Consider the following 25,352-nt stretch of genomic DNA (forward strand, 5'->3'; position numbering starts at 1 on the left):
AGATTCATTCTAAAACTTCGACAGATTAAGTATACCACTTTACTATTCTACACATTCTGTATTTCACTTTACTCCTTTACCCTCCAGGTCGGCCATCATCATCTCCTGCTTGTTCTTGACTTTGCTGAGGTTCTTGGCCTTTTCTTCCTCTTCAGCTAACATTGAGGTCATCTCATTGATTCTGTCCTCCAACAGCTTCTTTTCCTAAAGGAAAGAGATACAGGCAGGTTAGTGCACAGCTAGCTTCTCAACTCAGCATCGACATATTTTGGTGATCTACAACTTTATCTTATTATGCAGTGCAGTAAAGGAGAACTGCAAGACCCTCCATTTCTAAAACTAACCTTCACATTTTGACACAATGACTCTTTTCATTCATACCCAACCCTTAACTCGAATGTAGACCATCATAGCCTTCTCTAGCTCACCTTGTGGAACTTGGAGTTCTGGTCTTCTAGTAGCAAAATGTCCTCTTCATATTTCTTCATTTTGGCCTCAGCTGTCACTTTCTCCAGCTGAAGCTTCTGCCGGCCAGCCTCCTCCTCATCCAACTGTTCTTCCAGGTCCTACACACACAAGTATTTAGCCATAGCAACAAACACAATTAACATATTTGTGTTATTTAACTTTTTAAAATAGAAAGATTTTTTACATACATTTCCGAGGGTGCAAAATCTGTTTTTCGTTAACCAGTAATTTTGATAGTAATTCCACATCTCCTAGGACACACCTGGATATGGGTCTGCATCTTCTTCTTCTCGTTCTGCAGGCTCTGGGTCCTCTCCTCTTCTTCCTCCAGCCTGGACTCCAGGTCATGAAGGATCTCCTCCAGTTCTTGCTTTTTGGACGCCAGGCGAGCTCTCATCTCCTCAGCCTCTGCAAACAGCTCTGTCTCTGCCTGCAGCTGCTCTGCTAGGATATTCTTCTCCTCCATTAACTACACACAAATAACACAAAAACCTTCAATTGTGCAAATACAGATAAACAGATATGTATATACAGTATATATATATAAAATATGGGACTAATGCCGCTGAGTATTGCTGTGTTTGTAACTGACCTGCTGGTGTTTCCTCTCCATTTCTACCAGCTCACCCTCCACCTTGGTCTGCTTCTCCTTCACCTTGACCAGCTCTTCATCTTTGGCCTGCATTTCTTCCTCCTGCCTGGTTACCTGCAGCAGAGGCTTAACCTGCAGGTACAGATGGACAGAAAAGCTTCACAGGTATGATCTCTACTCATAAATCTGACCAGTTACTAGGAGATGAGTACCATCTAGAGGCAAACACATGGTCCAGGCACACACCTTGGTAAAGAGTCTCCACCACTGCCAGTGACGCAGCTTCAAGTAGGCAGCGCAGTTTCTCTGGAGAACCTTCAGAGCACTGAGCTGCTGCTGCTTCTTAGCAAAGGCTCTGAAGCATTACAGCAAGAGATCAAAGACTCAGTGAAACAAAAGAAAACTCTACTTTCTTGTGATCAAATATATAGAAATGTCTGCGTAGTGGATCTCGAACGCAGACAGCAGCGGTAGAGCAGCCCTTACTTGCGTGCCAGATATCCCCGACAGACGGCCTGGAAGTAAATGATGATGTCAGTGATCTTCAGGTCCCTCTCTTCCTCCAAGTGGGCCAGGACACCGGCCCTGAAGAAGATCTTACTTTGGCCGATACGAAACAGATTGCCGTCCAGCTCCAGAGCTTGAATCTGCCAAAGACAGGAAAAGATGTTGAAAGGGCAAAGGGCAACTGGAGGTAACCGAAGGAAAAAACTCCTTAGCTCTTACTTTTGTTCATCTTCTTAATTCTTTATTTAGACTGTCTCAAATTAATAACTTTTTGATTATGTCATGCAATTGTCTTATCATTTTATCTTGAAAAAAAGACCCTTGTTTCAAATGTGAGCCTTGTGCGCTCTGAGGCAGCAGTCGAAATGATTTAATTTGTTCTACACTAAGTCCATGTCCTTACCATTCTCTCACACGCCTGCTTGCCATCCATGAAGCCCTTGGGAATGGCATTAGGAGTGAGGATCTCATACCTGTACACGGAGCAAAGAAATAAGTGCATTATGATGGAAGTGCATTCGGACGGAGGGTCACTAGGACAGTGTTAAATTGCAGCTCCATACTGGCTAAAATGTAATAAATAAAAAAAAGGGAAGGATGACATCAGATCTCTTTTATTAACAGGTTGCAAAAATATAGTGGTGGGTTCCGGTCATATATGTAAGCCTTATATCATGTCAGATTACGTGGAAAGGGTGTGAGATATACTCAGAATATAATTTATTATCTATGTATGACAATTATGTTATGTATACAGACTCATTTAGCTGACACTTTTATCCACAGCGACTTACAATTGTCAGAGGTCGCACGCCTCTGGAGCAACTAGGGGTTAAGTGTCTTGCTCAAGGACACAATGGTGGATGAACCCAGGTCTCTCACACCAAAGGCATAGTCTTATCCATTGCGCCATCGCCACCCCTTAACTTAACAATGTACTTTTATTTTATAAAATGTATATCATGATTTCCTGTATCAGACTTGTTAAGCTGACATTACAACATTACCTCTGTCTGAACTCCTGGAAGACGATGCGGTTGGGGAAGCCCTGTCTGCAGATACGGATCCCCTCCAGCACACCATTACACCTCAGCTGGTCCAGAACCAGGTGGGGATCCAGTTTACCAGCCTGGGGAAGGGTTAGGGGGTTAGGGGGTTATAATAAGATTTTGATGTATGGGTAAAGGTTCTGTATACATTTTCTTTACTTGAAGTTTTTTAAATTTGGGTTTATTTGGGATTCTTGCCATTATTTGTGGTCACTAAAAGCGCATCAAAAACTACCCCCAGGATCAACTGTCACATGAGTCTTTATAAAATCCCACATATTGTATAAATAATAATGTACAGTAAATATAAACTCTAGCCTCATTAGGTCAGCAGATTTAGTTAAGCAGATCTCAGTCCAGCTGATACAGACGGTCACTGTGACCATCTTATTAAAACTCACCCTTTTCTCGTGGTTCGGGATGATGCAGCGCACAAAGTTGGGATTGGTGTTCCTTAGTGTGGCCATCAGTTTAGATAACTGCTCCTTGTACAGCTGTCCCACGGTGCGGAACATGCCCTTCTTGGTCTTGTAGGCGGCACCAAACGCTGTCTCATTCATGCCTGCAACCTGGTCCAGACCCACAATTCGGTCGACTGGTGAAAAATGAGATGAAGAGAAAGAGAAAGACAACTGCGTTAATGCAGGGATACATAGGTAACTGACGTGACTTTAGTAATGCTGGTTTTACTAATAAATGTGTTTATGTGTAGAGTACATTATGATGCTATATACATGAATGTAGAAAAGAGTAAAGGCAACAAAATTACTTTATTGAATATTTTATTGGTATTTAAATTCAATGGGGATATTCATCAGGAACTGTTGCCAGTAAGGGTTAAAGTGTGCAACTGAGCAGGATTTATTCTTTTTTTGTGTGATAAAAGATCACAATGTTGTATGTTTCTTTGCTTTTCTTCTTTGCTGCTTGGATTTCTATTGTGTGTATTTGTTTATTTATCTGCTTTACTCTTTAACTTCCCATCCTGTAACTTGCTGCTGTAACACCCAAATAAACTTAGAGCAAATGTATTAAATAACAGGTACATGTACATATATCCATGTAAATGAAAATTGAATCAATGCACAATCAAACTTCCTGCTTTAGGGGCGTCTTGGCGGTTCAGTAGACCACCCTTTCACAAAAAAGGAAAAAAAGGCAGCTCCATAGCGTTACCAGAGGTCATAAACTCCACAGGGAACCTTGAAACTTCTTCCTTTACAGGCCCCCCATCTCTGTACTATATGTCTCAGATTATACAGATCCACCTGGATCCAATCCCTCAAAATTTATTTGGACACTGAGATTTCTTTCCATCTGCTGCACTCATGGTTAAGCCTGTTGAACGCAATAAGATAGAATAAGATAATCACTGGGATAATAATATTTTAATCAAACTGTATTAGTGGACTCAGTGGCTGCAAATCACAGCAGCTTTACATAAACTATATATCTATTGAGTGGATAGGGGATATTTGCCCTTTTTAGGTGTAGTGACACCATCACTAAGCATGGCATCCCACTAATCCAATTTCATTACTGTAGCCCTTTTAGTAAATAAAAACGTACCACGGCCTTAAAGGTTTCAAAAGTCATCGTCTGACCAGGCAAATGTTCAATAATAATTGTATCAGTTGTGTGAACTCAACAAAATTTCATTATTGGCATGATTACAAAAATAAAGGCCTTACCTGGCTTATCATTCAAGCAATAGTTGTTGGAATAACTATAGTGGCACCAGCATTCATGGAAGAATGAAATGTTTTAGCGTCAGAGGTTTTAAATACAAAAGGAGTACAGCCATGCAAAGCCAGATGGGAGTTTTTTGAGGGGCGCACACAGCAGCCAGGACAGGACAGGGAACCAATGATCCCTCAAGTGTAGATGATGAGGAGAAGCCGCTGGTACACGAAGGTTAAGTATTACTATCATTCACCTGGAGCTTCATGGAGCCCAGACACATTGTCATAGAAAGAGGCTCTCTGAAACGTCTGAATGTCTACAGCAACAGAGACACGGACAGAGAAAGAAGACAGGAGAGTGAGAGAAAGAAAAAAAGTAGGCATGCAAACACACACACACCCACCATTCATACACTCACAAACATACACACTTTCAGAAGCATTGATTGGCTGTTAAAGAAGAGGACTGAAGAGTAAAAGTCAGTTCATGCACTCTAATATTACAGTACATGCTTATTATCAAAGCCTTGTTATTATTCAAAGCTAATGTTGGGTTATCACAGCTGAACATTAATCAGGAGAAAGATTAGTCCAGAAAGTGTTATATAACCATTTTGCTTTCCATTTGATTTGATCTGAGAGGTGATTCCAGTAAATAAATAATGATTATGAAGGCTATGGTTGCCATCTGAATATTAAGTGAGTGAGCTGAGCTGTGGGAGAAAATACAGGATTAGCAATAAATCTGTCCTTCACCTCTGAAAGAAGAGTCCTGGATGTGGTTTACCTCGATTATACTTAATGTTTTTGCTGGCAACACTTATCCCACATTAGAGAAACCAAAAATCTCACTGCTGAATGAAACTCAGACAGGAGATGCAGTTGTTTACAATAATACATTTACAGCCATGCTTGTGCCTCTTTAAAGGCTGAATTTATACACAGTTGTGCTTTGAGCTAAATGCTAATGTCAGCATGCTAACATTCTGTTTGGTATGTATAATATTTGTCATGTTCATCATGTAGTTTAGCGTGTTGGCATTCTAACATTTGCTAATTAGCATTAAATACAAAGTACAGCTGAGGCTGACGGAAATGTCATTAGTTTTGCACACTGATTTGTGATTCGATGATGGTCCTGGATGATAAGCATCACCACATTTGTTACAGTTCATCTTGAGGGGAACATGAACATCTTGACCAAATGTCATGGCAAGCTATCCAATACTTGGAACAACCAACTGACTGACATTGCCATCCATAGAGCCATGGCTAAAAACCCAAAAGAGAGGATGAAAATGCTTTTAAAAGATTTTCTTTTTGTCTCTCATTGGTTCACTCCACAATAGATATGGTGTGTAACATCCTTCTGGACTGATATGAATAATTGCAGGTTTATTTAAACAGCAGATTAAATTCAATACACTTTGCACAATTAAGCACTTGATGAGCTTTTACACAGCAAAAGAACTTGTTAAGAGACTCACCGTCTTTCCAGAGTTCAGCCACAAACTTGTCAGTTGACTGGTGAAGCAGCGTGGCCACATTGTCATTCAGGGGATCCATATTCTTCATGAGCCATTCATCAGCTTTATAGTCCACCTGAATTACAAAAGTAAACCCTCAGTGTTATTTTAGTGCTCAGCATTTCTTTATCATAACAGATTATCAAAATAATTTTAAGGCAGCGGCCTGCACCCAAACTGGTTAAGGTGTAATGTACTGTACATACCAACAATGGCCACACACTTCTACAATAATTTGGCTGGTTTGACATCCCAACAGCGAAAAAGCAACTCAGCATTAGATAAAAGTTCATTCATGAATTTTGCTACATGTCATCCAGTCCTTTCATATACTGTTATATATGTTGACAGCATAAAAGCAAAACTACTCTTTTAAAAGGACTGGCTTCCAGTCTCTAAATAATTGCTATGTTGCTTCTCCTGTCTACAACAGAATGTGAAGTAAGTCTTCAGTGACAGCTAGATTTGGCTCTTATAGTGTTTTCAAATGCCACACAGTTGTTTTATCTTACAGGCAATACCAGATGTGCTGTATGTGCTTTGTGGGACCACACAATTAGTGGTAGAAAGTTCCAAAATTCCCATCAATCAATGATACACAATACTGACATAATAATAATACTTTATATTATTTGCACATTATATTTGACTGACACCGCAGTCAGGTCTTACTGGAACATACTGTGTTGATGGGATTAGTCTCTGTAACGTGATAATGAATTTTACTTGTAATGTGTTTTTCAAACGTCTAACGTACTACGAAGATTGTTGGAGTAGAGCAGAATTTAATAAGCAATTGACACAGTCAGCAACCTGAGATGAGGAATGTAATATCTCCATATGGGTTTCATCAGAATTCTGGAAAAGCAAACTCACAGTGTTTGCACTTATTTTCCTCTTCAGTATCATTCTGCCATGCAGGATTTATTTGATGAAGTTCAAATTTAATGCTGGCTCCAGTTTTGAATACTGGAGGCTTATCATCGGGTTGAATCAGAGATTTCTTCCTGTTTGTCATGGTAAGGCTCAGGACCGATGTTTAGACACAATTGACGCCGATGCTCTTCACTTTGTTCATATGCACGTCAGACAGGAAAAAGAGACAGGTAAACCAAAATAAACTATCACTTTGGGGATGATATCAGTTTTCATGCTGCAACTGACAAGCGTCCTCTCTGGAATGTTGCTGGGTATCATTTTCTCTTTACAGATGGCAGACCACCACACAAAGGTGAAAGTTGAAAACTTCCGTTATGTAACTGCCAGGCAACCAAAGGCTCAATCTTACACCAATGTGAACCAGATGTGGGTTTCTTACAGCAGCAGTACGACAACTGGACTATTGTTTTCAGGCAATGACCTGGTTAACGGCGCCTTCAGAGGAGCAAAGTCTGTGCCTCCTGGAAAGGCTTCAAAACAGGTCAGAAGCAGAGTTGTTACATGAGGAAAACAGAACATGGATATTCATCAATGAATAAACACATATTTAATTTTTTTAGTGTCTTTTTTTTTTTAGCTGTCTTTTCAGAGTAGTGGCATACTTAAGTAGTACGTCCAACCAGCTGCCATTCCCAAGAGAGCAGTCAGAATGCAAGACCACTTAATGGGCCTGAAATACATACCTTCCCTGCATAGTGAATGATGCAGAAGTCAGCTTTGTCCTTGAGCTGACGTGGCTTCTGAAACTTGGTGTGTGTGCCCTGCTCCTGGAGCACTTTGTCTATAAAGGTCTTGTCAGTGGCTTTGGGAAACCAGCACTCCTCATCCAGCAGAGCGAGGATACCAGGGGGGTTAGTCTGTGGAGACAGAATGTGTTTAACACATGTATTCATAAGCAGACGCATGCAGTCACACACACAAGTGGGGACCACTGACCGGCCTCTCAATGAGGTCGATGCAGGGCTGCAGGTCCAGGCCGAAGTCGATGAAGCTCCACTCGATGCCCTCCCTCTGGTACTCCTCCTGCTCCAGGATGAACATGGTGTGGTTGAAGAGCTGCTGCAGCTTCTCGTTGGTGTAGTTGATACACATCTGCTCAAATGAGTTCAGCTGAAAGGAAGCAGAAGTCAAGTTTGTTAGTATTACTTGATTAAACTAATAAAACATTTCAAACAATCAGACAATCTGTATAATTGGATTCTGTTTAATCCATGTGTAAAGGAGCACAACTACAATGTGTAGAAGTTAGTTTATGTTTTGTGCAATTTAGTTTTTTAGTATTAAAGCATCACAATCAGCACCTCAAAGATCTCAAAGCCAGCAATATCCAGGATGCCGATGAACGATGCCCCCTGACGTTTGGTCCTGTCCAGGGCCTTATTAATGCGGTGGACCAGCCAGCGGAACAGCCGCTCATACGTTGCCTTGGCCAGGGCTTCAACAGCAAAGTCAGCCTGAGGAAAACACAAAGAGCGCAGGACCACGGACAGTAACCATGAAACACACTATTAATAATAGACAGCCCACTGAGTCATGAGTGCAAATATAACAATAGAAATTTTGTGGTGCTGTTTTATCGTGGCATGACATCAGACCATAGGTTACAGTAAGGACAAGCCATTAGGAAGATGTTTAAACATATCCTATCACCCATGAGTTAGCAATACTGAGGTGTACTATAAACAGAAAGACAGAAAGGCAGATATAAAAACTGGAATTCAACTTTTCCAGGTTTGATGTTTTAAAAAAAATTTATACAATGCAAACATAACACAAAGAGTTCGATTGCACGTTACCTGTTCTTTGGTCTGTGCCTTCTGTACATAGTCTCGTCCCACTTTGATCCTCGGTGTGAGGATAGCTCTGGTAAACTCCATAACATTCATTCCAAGTAGGTGGCAGAGCTTCTGCGCCACTGGGAGTGTGAGGAAGCAGGACGCATGTAATTTATTGTTTCAATATAGACTTCACGCTGGTTCGCATATACAGCTTCAGATTTCATTAAAGATGAGACAGACAGACTTTTTTTTTTGCTCTCTTCAGATTAAAGGTTGATGTTAGGTTCAAACAATGAAATAAAACATCAAATAAGCAAGTCTGAAAACAATACTGCCTAACTACATTTAAACAATGCAGAATATATGACCATACCCAGACTCAGCCTTTTCTGGCTGGGTGGAGGGACTTTGTTCAAGTGAGTTCTTAGGGAACTAAGTTGATGGCTGACTATGTTGACTATGTTAATGGATCAGACCGAAAACTTAATAAAATTACTATATTTTATATATTACACTGAGAGGTATGTGAATACAATTTAGTCATGACTGATGACAAGCATGCCAACAGACACACAAATGTAACTTCAGTGCAATGATGTTTCAAATAAAGCATGTGCTCACTGAGAATGAGGCGATTGTGTGAGTATGTATACGTGTGGAAATGATCATCGGTTTTCCACCGCCTGTTGTGGTGGAAGCAGAAGCGCTATAGTCATCTCATTTTCTGTATTCATGAATCATGACTGACAGTAGGGAGGAGGAGGTGTTTTACTGTGACTGGATGATGGAGGTTTACCTGTGTTCTCAGGCATGGAGGCCTGATCAGTGTTTCTCTCTTTCTTAAAGATGATGTTGCCAAACTGCAGCACCGCAGAGACCACCTTCAACATGCCTGGCAAGGATAAGATAGCAATTAGGTAATGGTAAGAGAGAGGAAACAAAGTCATTCATTATAGAAAGAGAAGGAGAATACTTTGTTTCAGAGCACATCTGGAAGTACTACTCACAGACAATCTCATCGTGGGAGAAGCTCATGATGTGCATGGCATCCAATGTTTCCTGGAAATTATCCTTGTCCTGCTGGCCTGGGATGGGAATGTTACCATTTGACAGGAAACGATAGTTGTTAAAGCCTTCGAGGAGCAGGTCCGCTGGAGAACAAAAAGAAAGTTTTTCAAAAACTATATTATTGTAATGGTCATTTTAATCAGTATCCTCATTTTCATGCTTTTAGCTTTGTGCTGTATGTTCTTCTAGTTAATGTACAGTGTTGAATGTTTCAGGATTCGTTTCAGTGTATACTTTCTGTTTGTGAAGTGTAGTAGGCCCATGATGCCTGTTGATTTTGCCACTTTTAATGACTGTCTGATGTCAGTGAGGTAGGTGTTAAATTTGCATCCATTTTCAGTAGAGACAGCTCAGTCTAGACTCAGAGAGTAAGCGGACAAGCCAGGGAGAGAAATGAGTTGTAAAGTGTTGACTTGAAATGTCTAAACACGTTCTGCATCATCATGGAACAATGCACCGATGAGCTAAATTAAAAATTAACGAGAAAGATTAGTTGGCTGGTGCAAATTCAAAGCAGCTTTCTTTAGCTCTATTGCCTGAAGCAAAGTGGCAGAAACATGAAACCTCACTGTCATTGCGCTGATACTTTTGTTTATTCTGATTGCTCTTTGTAGCAGTTGTCAAACACTCACTTCGGAGATGCTCTCCAGCTCCTGCCAGCAGGCGGTAGAAAATGTGGAAGGTCCTCTCATCTTTGGCCTGTCTAATGGCCCTGGACTTCTCCAGAAGGTCTGAGAGCAAAGGTTAAGGACTGACAAGGATCTAACAACATGAACTCAATAACTCTAATAAAGTACACAACCAATAAGTCTTCCTAGAAAACACTGGGGAATCAAATGCTTATTTCTACTACAAGTGTTGCAACAAAGGAATATTATCCTGAGGAGCCTTATCCATTGTTTCCCTCACCAGGCATAAATAAACATGAATAAACATGAGGAACAAAAATAAAAACGTCTTTAGATCTCAGTGCCCTCTAGCTCCATCTGGAGAATATGAAGAACGGGAATGGCATTCTTGTGGTTAAGCATAAGTGAGTCCAATAGCCAGACCGCTGCTCTCAGCTCCAAACTCAATGTGTACCCTGTCTTTTAGCTCCCTTTGTTGTGTTTGAAACAATCCTTTGACCTTCTGCTCCATCAGCCTGTCCCAGTAATGAGGATACATGTTTCAATATTGGCCCCGACAATGTAGCCTGTGACATCAAAGTTGATTCTGATGAACTTCCCCTGCAAGAAACAAGACAAGACAAGAAATTTATGTTAAAAAAACGTGGTTGAGCTTGTTGAAACTTCACAGGTTAATTAAAAAAGCCTATGATGTCAGCGTGAACTGTGCTATATGTGTTTATGTGTGTTTGTGTGTGCATATGTCATATGTTCCTCTCCCTTCGAGCATTGTTGCATTTTTAAACACCACTTTGTGGACTCTTGCAGATGACAGACACACAGTGGAGAACAAAATGTCTATATTAGGAAAAGGCAGGTTAACAAGTCAGAAAGAATCTCAGGTATGTCTGTGGTTTCCTGACAGTGTGCATGTACGTGTGTGTGTGAATATGTGGCCCATCTGTCTACTGGTCCTCATTGCTTCTCATCTGAAACAACTGGTGATTCATGAGGACTGAACGCCATGGTGGTTAATCCTGGGCACATGGTTGACATAGTCATCCAAAAATGTAAAATGCTAAGAGCGAGGATAGTTGTGATTCCTGAAACTCATCATATAACAAGCACAGCATCAGTCTACTTTATAATACTTGACATTTTAGGAAATTATTAGAGAAGAGAGACTTGTGAAACAAGACCTATAAACAAAATCATTGTTTTTATCAAATATTCGAAAGTTACATATTTAAATTAAAAAGCCCCAAAAGATATAGTAAAGGAATTTTGGGAAATTTAAATAATCGCTCTCTGGTCGAGAGTTAGATGAGTAGATCGATACCACTCTTACATGTGGTAAATATGAAGCTACATTGAGCAGCTGGTTAGCTTAGCTTAGCACTAGTCTATATAAAGACCCTAGAACTAAATTTAGATCCTGGTCCCTGGAAACGCAGTGAGTTCCTTCAAAGGTTCCTAGTTCCGGGGTATAGTTCCTTTGGCCGAAACGCAGCTTATGACTGAAAGCAAGGGGAACAACAAGTGTTCTTCAACACACGGTTTTACGGGGGGGTTACATGGCAGACTACTTCTTGGCAGGGAGCAGAGTCTCCACTGGTTGCCTGGTGCTGCAGAGGTGCTGGTAGGCAGATTTTAACCTTCAGATAGAGTCAGGCTATCTGTTTTCCCGTTTCCAGTCTTTATGCTAAGCTAAGCTAACCCAGCTGGTGGCTGTAGCTTCATATTCACCACACAGACCATGGATGACATAACAGCTCCCCAAACGTGAATCCAAAACATCTCGGATTCCACCCACTTGTGGCCGGCGGCTGTATAGGTCATAAACCCCGCCCCCTCCATTAGCGGATGGAACAAACTAAAAAAAGTACACGTAAAATACATTTTTCCCAAAGAACGTTTCTGTAATTTTAGATCATTCTTATCCAGGATATTTTGGATTCAATTCTGTACAGTGGGCGGAAGTGAAGACTTCCATCTTTATATAGAGTCATGGTCCAGACATGAGAGTAGTGGGTATTGAGCTTCTCATCTCTATCTCTCATACATTTTGGGCCAATTTTGCTTTTTATCCCAAGGTAGAGTTAAGAGGTAAAACATGAAAGATACATGGATTCAAACTTCTTATAATCCATACAATTTTAGTTTTAAAATGCTAACCTTGAGAAACCCTCCATAGAATTATAGTATCTAAGACGTAGAGGGAGGACTCCTCACTACTGTTATCTTTATGGTGAGTTGGTAATAAAAGCATGTGTGTTTCTAACTTAACTTTGCTTTAGATTATGTACATTTCTTTGTACAGGCAAGGCAAATGGAAACTACAACTGATAGTCAAGTTGATGCAAATCTCTTTCCCTTCTGACTACTATCTGTACATAAAGCAAGAGAATGATCATTTAAACAGGAACTGAAGACTCACAAAGCGAGATGAGTTGTCATTTTTCACTGTCTTGGCATTGCCAAAAGATTCAAGGATGGGGTTGGCTTGCAGGAGCTGGCGTTCCAACTCACCCTGTGGAGAAAGACAGAGAGTTTAGAACCCAAGTAGCTGTCAAACATTTCTAACGCCTGGCACCACGTAATGAATCTTTTTATCACTATTTAATTTTCTGTGTCAGCCAAAACATACAAAAGCTGGTCAATTCTTCATTACAGAGCAGCAAGAAAAAATGTAATATGCTAAACCAATTGTTCAGACAGTCAGCAATTTATCATGGCTCTGCTGGCTTTACTTTAATCAGTTGCAGTACAATGTGATTTTTGTCAGGGGAATTTAACAAGTTTAATGGTCCAAGACAACCAAAAAGTTTTAATGGAACTCGTGAAACCACAAAGGCAATATAGTGAGTGTGTTTCGACATATCCCCTACAGTGAGTGGTTAGTTGATGAGTGAGAGCCTTCTTCCAGCCTGCACATTCCTGTGGTTTTGATGATATACCCTATATATTCAAAGACTGTACCACCATGATGGTAATGATGGCTTCCTCCCAAATCTCAAACCCTGGGTTGATAGGTGGTTGGGACATTCCCTAAAGGCCCTGAAACCTCCAGTTCCCCTAAACGGTCTCCTCTGCCCAGGGCTCTGGCAGTACAGAACTATCCCCTACAGCAGATCAGATCTTACCCTGATCTCACTCCATGATACTCTCTGACTGCAAAATCTAATTCTTTGGCCAGTAGTAGAGACAGAGCAAGAAAAGAGTACATCAGAGAAAACTGATGAGACATTTCAGGCTTTAATATGGAATAACACAGATACCAGTGCATCTGTCCCTGTAGAATAAAAAACAGGCATGCCCATTTGTCTTTCTCCCTGAGAGATATATGAAAGTCTGGTCCCCACTAGTCTGCTTTACCTCTTCTCCACTACTTCATCTCCCCCTTCTGAACCTCTCTCCTCCACCATATCTTCGCTCTCCCTCGATCCCTGGTTCTACATTCCTCTGGCCTGTGCTCAGAGGCAGCCGTAATGCAACACAGAGGGAAAGCAGCATTAAGGAGGTCAGATGGTGTGGATGGTGTACTCTGGCAGGAGAGCACTAAAGCCCTGAGTTACAGCTACTTACTCTCAGGTACTGAAATACAGCATATTAAACAGGCATTCACCTGGATTGTGTGTGCTCAAAGCTGCAGGTTATAGGTTTCAGCTAAGACTCTGCTTCTATAGTTATTAAATTTACAGAGGACACGGAAACATCGGGTATTGGTTTAGGGAAGAAAGAAAAATAGCTCCTGGATAAATCAAGCAAAGCAGGGGTGAGCCAGAAAATATCAAGTTTTGTTGAGCACACGAGAGACAGGAGATGGAGATGGGACAAATTCAATACTGCGTCAGCAGAGTATCACTTGTGTTACTTCTGGGACAAAACATTGTGGATTCAAAACTGAAAATCCAGGTGAGGCAACAACATCCACAGAAACGTCTCCTGTGTTTGGTTATTGACTGGGCAGCAAAAGCCACATATGGTTGGTTACCGGAATAATATTATCCCAACCAAGGCTAAAGAATAGGCCAATGAATTATTAACTGAACTACTCTTCAAACTAAACACATGCATCTAGAGTACATTACCAATGGAAAACATGCAAGAATATATTAAAAAATTACTGACATCATGTTTCATCATCTTTTTACCTGTGCATGTAGTGTCATATATTTACTTAACTAAAATGCAAAACCCTTAAAACATTTGAGGAGAGATGTTTAGTGTGGCTGTGGTCTGAATTCACACTTCATGTGCACCATGTAAACTGCAGAAACAGAGAACGTACACAGAAAAGCTATACAGATTCAGTTAATGCTCGACTACCACTTAATGTGAACAGTTTTTGCATCTGACTGACATATGTTTTCTAATGAAACACCTCAATTTCCAACTGCTAACAAACTTGAAGCAACTGATAAAAGTTGTTTTAGTATCATGAGCCTGCTGGTTTAATGGCAGATTGAGTGGGCTTCAAATAATCATGTGAGACTGAGCCAGCACAAACAAATACCTCATGAACAGAGAAGCTTAGTCTGTCAACATCATCATGGAAGCAGCAGAGATTGAGAGAGAAGGGCATGCACATACACACAAATATCAAAACGGACCACACACTCTTTTTAAGAAAGCGGGAGATACACTTGCCTGGAGCTTGAATGCTTTGGGAGATTCGGGCTGTTTGTTATGGATAAACAAATGTAAGTGTTAAAACCTGAAGCGCTTATATCAGACACAAGCCTCAGGAAACAGATAACCAGTACACACTTAGTCCAGCATTGGGGACACTCTTTGCAGAATGGCTTTGGATGACATGAGGCAGGAGTAGTGACCAGCCAGGCTGTATTAAAATCTATTAGGTTAGCTGTGGATTAATACACAACTTATTATCAGCTAATATCAAATATCCAAACTAAGCTATGCACTTTCATTTGGAGTAGAGTACAGTAACATTACAATTCATTAATGAATAGTTTGACATTTTTTGACATACGCTTATTCGCTTTCAGGAAGAAGATTAATCCCACTCTCATGTCTGTGTGGTAAATATGAAGCTACACCAGTTGGTTAGCTTAGCACAATGACTGGAAACAGGAGGAAACTGCTTGCCTAGCTCTGTCCAAACAAAATTCATCTACCAGCACCTCTAAAGCTCACTAATTAACACATTATATCATTCATTTAATGAACAAAAACAAAAAGTGTAAAAAAACAACACTTTGATGTTTTATGGGGGGCCTGCCAGAAAGCAAATAAGCGTGTTTCCAAAAATGACAAACTATTCCTTTAAATAACTATCATGATGAGCTAATTCACAAATACCAAGGCTAGTTCAAATAGGATGTATATGAGAGGTCAGGAGAAACTAGAGGCCTGTGTTTGGCCAAGAAAAGAGAAGTAAATATGTAGGCAGTGGGGCTCTCACAGGAATGTGGTCTTTGCGTCCTTTGTGTGAGGAGGCAACGTGGGCCAGGTACTGGATGACCTTCTTCGTGTTCTCTGTCTTGCCAGCGCCTGATTCACCCCTGAAGACAAAGGGGACAGACAGCATGGATATACACACAGTGGACCGAGTGACTTAAAGGTGGGGTATGCGTTTCTGGAGAAATCCAATTCTACGACAAATAACATGATATAGCGGGACCAACGACACAGCAAGTAAAGTAACTAACGTTAGCTAGGTTTTGGATTAGCAAACTGTTGCTGCTGCAAAGCTAACAAGGAGAGAGGACGAGACGGCCTCAGAGCCAGCACACCAGCTCCAGACAGCGATACTCATAACTTTCTGAAAGTAAGCTGAATGTCCGTGGGTGAGTCATTTAAAGTGTTGTGTGGCTCGGCCTGAGCCACTTTGCTTGTTACCTATTTACAGAGCCAGGGCTGTGTGCAAACACTGGATATTTTCCAGCGCACACACAGAACGGACTGCTAGCAGACCATGAGGAGATATTCTCTTAATTTGTTAAAAAGACATGTATTGGATATGAATCACATACCCCACCTTTAATGAACACTGTTTTCCCATCACTTCCAAAAATTTATTAAGTAAACAAAACATCCTTTGTTTGCAATCATGAATTACAGGCTTCAAGTTGTGAGGCATAGCCACATTACAGAAATAAATCTGTGTAAGTTGCCCACAATTTAGCAAGGTACACACAAAACACTGTAAAACCCTAACCAAAACAACTCTCATCATTATGGTGGTCAAGAGGGACTGGACGAAGCCCAAGAAAAGAATAAACAAAGAGAGAAGGAGAGAGTGTAGGAGCATCAGACTATCTGTTGTTTTCTAAATCTATCCATCTGTCTGTCCGTCTGTTTTACTGGAGAACCCTGTGGTTTGGTGGGCCAGTCTCCAAAGTTTCCAGGCTCTGCTTTTGGGCTGTCTCTAATGATAGCTGTGCTCAGGCAGGCCCTTCCACAGCTTCCACAGTTAGGTCCCAGAACCCAGAAAAATCAGAGCCAACACCGAAACCAGGCCAGCAATACTGCATCTAGCAACATACCGGTGGCTTTAGTCTAGCTGGCTATTAGCTCTGCTGCACATAAGCACTGCAGTTTTAGCTGCTGCACTAGAATTCGATGGGCGGGTCCTCGAACACAGGATAAAGGGCATAGCAATATAGGTCAAGTTAGTTACACATGCCAGTTTCATGGTTTTACAGGAGTAATATTACAGGGTCACTTGCGGCAGAACCCCTCACTCTGTGAACACTATCTATCTCCTGCTTTCTCACAACTCTCATATGGCAAAAAGTCAACTGTAGTCTCAGCTCTTCAGTGAGAGATTCTACAAGTTCTCTCTCTCATGGGCCACTCCCTGTTCTGTTCTTTGGTCAGCATATAGACATAGGCTTGTGTTCATAGTGAGCTAGAGAGCAGTTTTACAGCTGTCTGCAGACTTCCTTCACCCTCAAATCTTGTGTCTGATACTTAACACAGGTTCATCCTTGTTGGGAACTGACCTGCACATAAAGTGTGATTTATTTTTTTTAAATCAGTGTTTCTCTAGGATTAATGTTCCTTGGAGGAAGAGTAGTATATAAAACAGTATTAACAATGTGATGCTACATCTCTTGAAAGAAATGGAGGTTTGGCTAAAATACAAGATAAGATTAGATGAAATCAAACATTATTGATCTCAGGAGGGAAATTTAGCACTACAGCAAGAGGAAGACAACAAAAGGTAATAGCGAGAGGGTCACCTTTAACCACGTACTGGGCCTGTTTGAAGATGCTTTACTGTATTTTGATGGAAAATAATCACCAAAAGTCTTTCTCTGTTCAATATAGATTTATTTCCAGTGATGAAGCAGCTTCGTGACCACCCTACTTATTAAACATTGGCGAAATACTGCTAAAATGGCCCCATTGTCACCAACAGAGGGTGCAGTTATTGAGAATTGAAGACAGATTATGCAACAGCTCTTGTATGCTCATTGGCAGTGTCAACTAAAGCCACACTGAAAGAGTGTGCCACTTAATTACTCTCTGCCATAGAAGATGAAGGCACGGCATCAGACCACACTCATAACTGCCTCGGTATTGGGTAGAGCTGCTGCACAACCCAGCATCCACAAAAAGCTATTTGAAACCAGTCTTTAAATTAAACAGCAGGATGATGGGAACTGGCTAACTGACTCAGGGTGAGAGAAACAAGGCAGATGGAGAACGTGTTTCTTCATAGAGACAAAACAACCAGGTAATTCATAAGTGATGATCCGTATGTGCTCTCATTGCACTGTATCAGTTCTTATTTTTACTCTTCCTAGCTGTTAAGTACATATATAAACATTTCGAGGACAAGAAGTGAGACCCTGCCTTTATACAAGGTAACCCCATTGAGGTGCAGCTATATAATCTTTATCCTGAGAGAGTTTCATTTTCCAGCCCATCAAGCTGCTCTATCAGCAGAACCACCTTAAAGAACAGAACAACCCTCAGTCCTAACAGAGTAATTATCTCAAGAGAGGAAAGCACAATCAATAGAGAGCTAAGGGTTGCTGTACTTACGTGCAAAGGATTGATTGGTCCTCACGATCTGTTTTGAGAAAACAGAAAAACAGAGTCAGAATCTTTCCATCCTCTCCCTGGTTTTACCCTTCATTACAACTGCGGTCAAGCTGTTGGGACTATAACACAACGTACCCAGTTCTTTTTGTTGGTACAGGCACAGCATCAACATGCAAATACAGGAGCTACAGTATGTGAGCAAGACTGTATGGTAGGATCACAAATTAACACAACTAATAGTTTTCCTGTGAAGAACTGGAAATAGTGAAATATTACTTCATGGACACCAAAGCGACATTTAACCAGTGTGTGTGGCAAGAGTACACTTTAGCCCGACCGATTTATCGTTCTGCAGATATTATCGGCCGACATAAGCTACTTGCAGATTTATCTGCATCGGCGTTTATAACAGCCGATATGATTATTAAAAAGAGAAACAAGAGAGTCGGATCCTTCCCTCATGTCATGAGTGTTGCATAGTTTGCCCTGTTCTGCTCTGTTGACAATGCTGCAGCACCACAGAACTAAACATCAGCTGACCGCAGTCTACTGGAGCTCAGAGCTACGATGAGTAGCTCCTGTTAGCTCTCACACTCAGTGTGCCCTGTGAGTTGGTCTTTTGTCACGTCAATTACATGACTTAAATATTAATAAAATAGCTCTCATCACTTCTCTTCATCGGAGACCTGACTTGATAACCCTCCTGTTTTTCACTGCCCTCTCCAGGCTCAGCGTGTTTAATGTTACGGTAACCTAGTGTTGGAGGCTATGCTGCTGACAGACGTGATTATAGATTTATTTTTAAAACAGTTTGGCAGTCCTAGCGACCGGTCCTCTTATTTCTCTCTAATTTATTACTTCTAAATATTTTCTAACATCGCCAACAGCAGATAACGCTGCATGTTGCTAAATTAGCCACAAAGCTAACGCTGTGTTTATCAGTGGACGAGGCTAACAGTAGCCTAATGAGCGATTAAACTGTAGTGTCTCACTTACAGTCAGCGTATCAGAAATGATTAAACCAGACTGAAACTTGTGAATAAATGTGAGCTGAACAAGTATCTAACACACAGTGGCAGGTCCTTGTTGTAGACAGTCATGTAGTATTAGATCATTTCAAGGGCACCGTTTCCTCTGCGTCACTGTATCATAGATCCAGAAGTTTGTTAAGAAATCTGTAGCATTGGATAGAACTAACAGAGTGCAGGTGATAAACTAGATGTAGAAAGTAGGCTAGTCATCGTGGCAGATTATATGTAAGGTAATAACTACACCATGACAAATATATATATATATATATATATATATATATATATATATATATATATATTTGCCTATGTAGGAGAGCCCAGTTTATCATTATTATGATAGCAAAGGTCTGGAAGTAAAGCTGTTTTCCCCCTTTTTGTTCACTTTGTCTCGTATTAATCCATAAGAACACGTCTGAAAGTACTGCTTATGTTTTATGAGGCTCACTTGTCATGGTTATTGGAAACAGCATTTTAATTGTGTGGCAAACATTAAAAAACGATCGCGATGCTAATCGCGTTAGACCGTTAATGGCATTTTCCATGTTAAGTTAGCATCGTGCTAATCGTAGATATTGTGACGGCAAGCTTCATATGCAGGAAAAATTGTGACCTTTATTTTTTATTTCTGTATTTCAGTTTTACAGTGTTTCTAACAGTAAACATCCCGAAACTACCTGCTGTCTCCTGGATATTTATTCATTAAAGAACCTGTTAGCTATCCGCCAAGCTAGCCACTGTGTCTTCATCATAGCGAGGGCAGAATAATAGTGCAATAGTGCCACGAACAGAGTGCAAAGGATGCAGGATGATGACCGTTGTGTGTTGAGGGAGAAGAGCAGTGGGGAGAGCACAAACCCCTGGGGGCGCCAGTGCTAATAGTCCGGGTGCTGGATGTGATGTTCCCCAGTCTCACCTGCTGACTCTGTCAGTCAGGAAGTTTGCGATCCACTGACAGGTGGAAGCTTGCACAGTGAGCTGGGTGAGTTTGGTGCTGAGGATGTCTGGGATGATGGTGTTGAACGCCGAGCTGAAGTCCACGAACAGGATCCTTGCATATGTCCCTGGAGAGTCGAGGTGTTACAGGATGTGATGCAGTGCCAAGCTGACTGCATCATCCACTGACCTGTTAGCCCTGAAGGCAACCTGAAGGGGGTCCCGCAAAGGGCCTGTAATGTCCTTCAGGTGGGCCAACACCAGTCTTTCAAAGGACTTCACGACTTCAGATGTCAGGACGACAGGCCTGTAGTTATTTAGTCCAGATATGGAGGGTTTTTTGGGGACTGGGATGATTGTGGAGCGTTTGAAGCAGGAGGGAACTTCACACAGCTCCAGTGATCTGTTGAAGATCTGTGTGAATATGTGGGCCAGCTTGTCAGATTTGTTGCGCAGATTTTCAGGCAGGATGGAGACACACCGTCCAGGCCAGGAACCTTCCTGATCTTCTGCCTCTGGAAGAACTGCCGCACATCCCCCTCACAGATCATGAGTGCAGGTGAAAGGTCGGAGAGGGGGGTTGAGAGTGTGGTAGGTGACTGTTTGAAGATGGTGTTGGAGTGGGGGACAGGTGTGACTGTGAGCTTCTCAAACCTACAATGGAAACCATTCAGCTCGTCAGCCAGTCGTTGAGTACCAGTAGAGTTGGGGGATGGTCTCCTGTAGTTAGTGAGTGTCCGCAGGCCACTGATGCAGGGTCGCTGGCTGTGAAGCTGTTTCCTAGCTTTTCAGCGTAGCATCTCTTTGCTGCTTTGACCTCTTTAGTCAGAGTGTTCCTGGCCTGGTTGTACAGGACTCTGTTCCCACTTCTGACGAAGCTGCCTGAGTTTTGCTGTGAACCAGGGTTTTTGGTTGTTGTATCTGTGGAAGGTTTTAGTCTGCACACACGTCCTCACAAAAGCTGATGTAAGATGTCACATTGTCAATTAGTTCATCCAGGTCAGTGGCTGCAGCCTCAAAAACACTCCAGTCAATGCAGTCAAAGCAGGCCTGTAACTCCAGCTTTGACTCGTTGGTCCATCTTTTCACACTCTTTACAACAGGTTTAGTGGATTTCAGTCTCTGCTTGTATGTCGGGATGAGATGAACCAGACAGTGATCACAGAGTCCCAAGGCTGCCCCGAGAACAGAGTGATAGGCGTCCTTTAATGTTGTGTAGCAGTGTTCCAGTGTCCGGGATGTGCGGGTGAAACAGAGGGCGGCAGATCTGCAGAAGTCCAAATTAGTTCGGTTGAAGAGCAGTAGTTCGTCCATTTTGTTGGGTCAGAGAGCGGACATTCGCCAGGTGGATCGAAGGGAGCAAAACCCCGCTGTCTCAGTTTATCCAGTGCGCCAGCTCGCCTTCCCCTTCGGTGTCTCCAAAGGATCCCAAACAGAGCTGCCGCTTCTCCAACTAATAACTCTGGGAAAGTTCCAGGTTCGATCAGGAGCGGTGTAATAGTGTTAGCAGTTGAAAGTCCAATGTTTAGGAGCTCTTCTCTGGTAAAAGTTACCAGAGAGGGACAGCAGAAAACACAAAAGGCTGCCATCTTGCACGGTGCCTTCACACAAAATGTGTGTTATGTTATGCGTTCCTTAAAATAAGAAAATAGAATATTAGCCAATATATTGGTTATCGGATTTTAAAATCCTCAAATATCGAAATCGTTATCGGACTTAAAAATCCCATATCGGTCGGGCTCTACACTTTACATCAAACAGCCCATTTCTCAGCCTCCTTCATCCAGACTACTCTTTGCTGTGCAATGGCAATAAACTGACACCCATACTAGTAACCGAAGCTGTCACGCCTTTCAAACACAGAGGAAATCAGACCAGAGTCCAGATGACAGGATTAGCTATGCCCACTGAAGTGTGTGACCTCTCAACTTCGAAGGCCCTGCTGCGCACCACAGAGAACTTCACAACCACAACCCAGAGGGAACTGACCCTTTTCTCCGACACTCCTCTCATGGCACAATTAGACCATGCCCTAATCTAATATACCCACTGGTACACAACATTTACATTATGTCACATATTTCTTTCATATTTAGAAAGGATGAATTAGGTCTGTGAATATGGTTCAGCTTCAAGTTTGTATTCTGTTTGTATTGCTTCTACTATTCGGAGTGGCAGCAGCAGGACGTCTCAGTAATTTAGTTTTAGCTAACTAGTAAAACTGCTGATCTATTACTATTTCAATCATGCATCCATTACATTTAGCTAACTGTTTCTGTGGAGTTGAATTTAGTTGATTTAACTGAGCTTTCCAAGTACCCCCTGGCACCTGCAGAAGTAGCCACTGGTGTACAAGTAGAAACTTAGGCCTACTTGACACAAGGTCAACAAGCATATCTTTCAACATGAGATAATGTATTTTTGGAAAAAAATTAAAATGTCAGTTTCTTGTGACTGAAAGCTACAGGCATGACTTAAAATCACAAAACCATCTGCTTGTGTAGTGTGAAGAACGAAGCCTGACATCACACCGCTCTTTAGAGGATGGGTGACATTATTGAAATGACCTCGTCACGTGGTCCAACAACAAAGGCCAGAGGCAAAAACATCTAGGTGAGCGACATAAAGGAGGAACAGCTATATGGACTCCTTCCTGATGGACACCATGTCCATCATCACACACACACCTGTGTGAGCAAACAGGCTCTTAGAGTAGAGGTGGTATTTTGGTAAGTAATTTGGGTTCCACATGAGACTTTATTGCGTAAATATTCCATCATGTCACTACGACAATACAAAGACAAGAGACGGGTTTAATTATGACTTTAATGTGGTACTTTATTTGAGTCAGTCACAAAGTGAGTCCTCCTGCTGCCCTTCGGTCGCTGCTGACATCCTTGTGGCAGGAGGTAAAGAGATATTTCATTTCCTGAGAAAGAGCAATTTAGGAACACCTCCACATTCCTAAACTCAATAAAAGTGAAAGGAATGGGGCCATACCATATGCACTCACATCTCTCACAACTGCAAGCTGCACTGATGAGGGAATGGGAGCGGATTAGACTGTTAGATATTACCCCGTATGTCTTGTAGCAGGAACATTGCAGACGTGCCTGAAGATTACAGTCATGTCTGGTGAAAGGCATTTTGTTAAATGTTGTACTTTGTTGTCTCCTATGCAGTTCTCTTTGAGCTCTTCTTCCATTATATTTGAATAAAGCCAGTTCAGCAAAAGACTATGATGAGCTAGAACCTCTAATAATATGAGTTCTCTGTCAAATAGCCATCCACTGTGGGGATGATTGCCTCATATAAACCACTAACTCACACCTTGTTGATGTGGGTCAGTTTTCACAGACGGCTCAGACATTCTTTAAGGTGTTATCTTTCACCAAAGAAATTACCTTTTATTCTGCCACCCTCGGGTGACACAAGCTAGTGACAAATGCGTTTGGCTGCATATGTGTGCGTGTGATTTTTTTCTCTATCCAGTCAAAGTCTGTTTTTTCTCAAAAAATGATGAATGTAAATGTAATGCAGACAAGCTCAAACACAAATATGCACGAATAAAACAAATGTATGCACACTTTGGTTGAATAAGTTACTATAACAGTGGAAATGATGAATGAGCTGCTCACTTTAACTGGCCCCATCTCCCTTGATGATGAGGCAGCCTTCAAAACAAAGGTCAAAGTTTGATTACTCTTCCCGTCTGCGTTTCACGGCCACATCTACATAAACCTGAGGCTTATCAGGTGCACCGAATGTTGATTTTCACAAGACCTTGCACCTCCAGTCTCACTGGACAGAGGCACGCAACACTGCGTAACCTCTCCTGAATATGAAAACCAAAAACACATTCACTAAACAGCCTCTAAGCAACATCAATTCAGCTTTACATGATTTAAGGGAGAGCCAGTTTGCATGTGTGACCTCATGTCTCTGAAATTAGCACTTGATTGCAATCTGCAACGAAAAGGGAAAAAACCTGTTACAAATTATGATTTTGTAATTGCACTTAAGAGGTTCACCCTAAGCGCCACTCTGGTCCTTCCAGGTGCCCCGCAACTATCGTCAATCAGCCCATTCTGTTACTTCAAGTGTTGCTCTGGTGCCTTAATAAACACCATGTGACAGATAAGTATTTCCTGTGAAAATCCTCTGGTGTACAGAAACTATGCTTTGTTCATCTGGCAGCACTCATTTGTTTGGAATTGTAGCGGCATGCGCAGTAATAGATTTTGTTGTTGGCTCAACATGACGACAAAAACTACAACCACAAAACAAAAAATTCAGAAAAATGTGCCACAGTAGTACAGCCTTTCACATTTTGTAAATATATTCCTGTGTGTGTCCACCTATCATTATAAAGAGACCTCTGGACAGTGTGGGAGATAAGATGACCTCAGCTGACACCTGATTGCTGACATGAAATGGCAGATTGGTAAATGTCCATGTAAGGTAAATGAAGAAACAGATGGACCTATCAAAGTGAGGTAGGGGTGTGTTTGAGCATGACTTTGTGGACGAGTGACGTGTACACAGGCCACCTATCAGTCCTGGCGAATGGGAGGGGAACGGCAAAGGAATCTTGGCAAAGTCTGTGTATGAAAATAAAAGGGTACTGTTCTTTGGAAATCCTTTACAGCTACATTAACTTCATTTTCTGCTCATCAGACATCTATTTACCCAGCTTACCTCTGATGCCCTCTTCATACTTTTCAGTTGACCTTATATTCCTCTGTGGAAATCCATCCCCTCCACATCTACACCCCCCAACTCTTTCCCTGATAGACAATCATTCCTTTAATCTACTGTCGCCGTTGTGATTGTATCCTTCTGTAAGGTCAGACAGGCTAAAGTAGACACCGACTTCACTTGCCAGAAACATGGGGAGGGTTTGTAACTAGACTGGTTGTACCCAATCAGTCAAGTTGCAGTTTACATCCGTATCGGTCATAATACATGTAGAAAACTCTTTATGTATGATTCCAGTGAATATACATTGTTGAACTGATTAATGAAGGATTATTATAGATGTACAGTATTGGCTAAACAGGTAGACATGTACTTGATTAATATGTAAAGGTGGATTGTTGTAGAGTATAGCCCGACAAAATGTGGTGCTTTTGTTTCCTCCTGGCATTTTCAG

At 41.6% G+C, this 25,352-nt stretch overlaps 1 protein-coding gene across 1 annotated transcript in view; it reads right to left on the bottom strand.

Annotated features, from left to right (window-relative positions):
* LOC123958298 (myosin-10-like) overlaps positions 1-25,352 on the bottom strand; it is a 49,831-nt gene that overhangs the window by 8,971 nt on the left and 15,508 nt on the right. Inside the window, exons 3-24 of the mRNA XM_046031591.1 lie at positions 18,237-18,313; positions 15,646-15,745; positions 14,868-14,897; positions 12,655-12,747; positions 10,775-10,838; positions 10,242-10,340; positions 9,549-9,692; positions 9,338-9,433; positions 8,560-8,678; positions 8,065-8,217; positions 7,700-7,873; positions 7,447-7,620; positions 5,786-5,900; positions 3,018-3,211; positions 2,575-2,696; positions 1,971-2,040; positions 1,547-1,707; positions 1,307-1,415; positions 1,061-1,192; positions 731-937; positions 429-566; positions 81-204 (exon numbers count right to left, since the gene is read on the bottom strand). Of these exons, the coding sequence (XP_045887547.1) occupies positions 81-204; positions 429-566; positions 731-937; positions 1,061-1,192; positions 1,307-1,415; positions 1,547-1,707; positions 1,971-2,040; positions 2,575-2,696; positions 3,018-3,211; positions 5,786-5,900; positions 7,447-7,620; positions 7,700-7,873; positions 8,065-8,217; positions 8,560-8,678; positions 9,338-9,433; positions 9,549-9,692; positions 10,242-10,340; positions 10,775-10,838; positions 12,655-12,747; positions 14,868-14,897; positions 15,646-15,745; positions 18,237-18,313 (2,695 nt within the window). The remainder of the gene's footprint in view (positions 1-80; positions 205-428; positions 567-730; positions 938-1,060; positions 1,193-1,306; positions 1,416-1,546; positions 1,708-1,970; positions 2,041-2,574; positions 2,697-3,017; positions 3,212-5,785; positions 5,901-7,446; positions 7,621-7,699; positions 7,874-8,064; positions 8,218-8,559; positions 8,679-9,337; positions 9,434-9,548; positions 9,693-10,241; positions 10,341-10,774; positions 10,839-12,654; positions 12,748-14,867; positions 14,898-15,645; positions 15,746-18,236; positions 18,314-25,352) is intronic.

Source organism: Micropterus dolomieu, linkage group LG02, assembly GCF_021292245.1.
Source record: "Micropterus dolomieu isolate WLL.071019.BEF.003 ecotype Adirondacks linkage group LG02, ASM2129224v1, whole genome shotgun sequence".
Taxonomy (NCBI): Eukaryota; Metazoa; Chordata; class Actinopteri; order Centrarchiformes; family Centrarchidae; genus Micropterus; species Micropterus dolomieu.